This window comes from Cydia pomonella, chromosome 3 (assembly GCF_033807575.1).
Source record: "Cydia pomonella isolate Wapato2018A chromosome 3, ilCydPomo1, whole genome shotgun sequence".
In the NCBI taxonomy this organism is placed as follows: Eukaryota; Metazoa; Arthropoda; class Insecta; order Lepidoptera; family Tortricidae; genus Cydia; species Cydia pomonella.
This window is the reverse complement of record NC_084705.1, coordinates 19,202,152-19,204,025: the sequence shown is the minus strand read 5'-3', so window position 1 is coordinate 19,204,025 and position 1,874 is coordinate 19,202,152. Positions and strand designations below refer to the sequence as shown.

General features: G+C 38.4%; 1 protein-coding gene across 1 annotated transcript; it reads right to left on the bottom strand.

Annotated features, from left to right (window-relative positions):
• Positions 1-222: 222 nt before the first annotated feature.
• Positions 223-1,137, bottom strand: LOC133516651 (uncharacterized). Its single transcript, XM_061849669.1, has one exon. It carries the CDS (start codon positions 1,135-1,137, stop codon positions 223-225), a length of 915 nt encoding a protein of 304 aa, XP_061705653.1.
• Positions 1,138-1,874: the final 737 nt, after the last annotated feature.

The window sequence follows — 1,874 nt, the reverse complement described above, 5'->3', positions numbered from 1 at the left end:
AGACAAATATAGTTAAGTGAGCATGCCCTGAGCGGCGCATCTGGAATGCGTATAGCGATAAGCCGTGCACCCGATAACAATAAATAGCTGGACCGGCCGGGCCGGGCCATGCAGTGATACTCAAACTTTGGCATACATGGCCGAAATTGTTGTTAGCACAGGTTGACACAACTTTAGCGAACAGAGAACACTTTAAAGACAAAAAGAAAACTAAGATCCAAATTAAAGTAATCTGTTTAAATCACTTTCGTTGTTAATGACGTAAACTTTCGAGTTGTCATCCTTGCGTACGTGAATCTTCGCAAATTTCACCCACACATATTTATAGTTCTTGGATTTCAATTCGGTTTTCGTTTTTGTTAGCAGCATTTTATAATCAGGTGTTAGATGATCATTTACAAAGATCTTGTTATGACAATCCTTGAATCCGAGTTCTTCCGCTGATATAGTCCTCCTCAGTCTCGCCGAAGCAATGAAGTTCTCTTTAATATATCGATTAACGAAACTAACGATGATGGATTTTTCTTTAGAATTGTGAACAGGAATCCGGGATATGTAATTAATACTGTTGGTTTCTATCGGGAACCCAACTATCTCGCCGATGTGTTTCATGATGGTGAAGAGGTTCTCATTATTCTTGAGTGGGACACCTTTAACTTCTAAATTGTTTAGACGGTACCATTGGTCACGATTTGTGATCTCACTCTTAAGCTGAGCTAACTGTTGGCTAAGTGAATTAATTTTGACATTATTTGCTTCGAGATCGGGTATTTTCTTCTCAACTTCGTCTAAACGCAAAGTGCATTTAGTCAAATTAGCACTATTTGATTCGCAAGAATTTTTTACCTCAGCCAGCTCCAATTTTATATCTTTTACGTCTTTCACTAGACCTGGGAGACACGCAAGGTGAACCTCCATTTGATTCAGCTTCACCATAATGGAATCAAGATCAGTAGCCTTGGAAGTTGTAGGTGTTGGCTTTTTGCATTTTAGGCACTTCCACGCCGCTTTTCGACTAGCGCTGAGTTTTCTGTATTCTTGCTCAGTTTGGTTAGCACAGCAATATCCTATATTATTTTCGCAAGATCCACAGCGAATAGCGTCACTAACATCGTCACCACACAAAGCACACTGCATGATAGAAATATTTGTAAACAAAAATGAAACTTCGAGAAACACTGGCTAGTAAGACAAGTTCCGTAGGCTAATAAGTGGACACGTGCGACGTAGGCGAGCGAGCGCACCAGACTGACACATATATCAAATGAAAGCTTATTTGAAAGTTGCCGTATTAAAAAAGTTGGTCCAGTTAATGGTCGCCTAGATTAACCGATTTTTATATAAAATGTAGGCAACCATGGACTGGACCAACTTGTTAAAAAGGCAACCTAGTACAGTTAGTAATATAGTACCTGGGCGACCGAGCTTTGCTATATTATTATTGTAATATGGTGGTGATAATGTACATAAACTTAAAAAGTAAAATGAGAACTGACAATAATTATTATTTACAATCGATTTTAACCTTACAGCACTTGTCACAGAGTAACGCCATCTATTGTCGATTTCTCTTATTACATAGGTCATTTTTTTTTACTAAATTAAACTTGTGTAAAACAATAAAAATTAAAAAATTATATATAAACTTGAACATATAAAAAAAACAAAAGTTAGTCACCGGGCGAGATTCGAACCCGTAACACTCGTTTAGCAGTCCGCGTCTTAACCCGCTGGACCAGACGGACAGTGGCCGGCAACACGAAATTAGTGACTATATTCTGCGTCGAAAGAATAACGCATGAAAACTCGAAAACACGCGTTTTCCCAAACATAAGACTAATCTAGATAGATTGTATACCCCCAAAAACCCCTAT

What these genes read in the sequence shown, in the direction of transcription:
- LOC133516651 (XM_061849669.1), bottom strand. Translation starts at nt 1,137, where the DNA reads ATGCAGTGTGCTTTGTGTGGTGACGATGTTAGTGACGCTATTCGCTGT.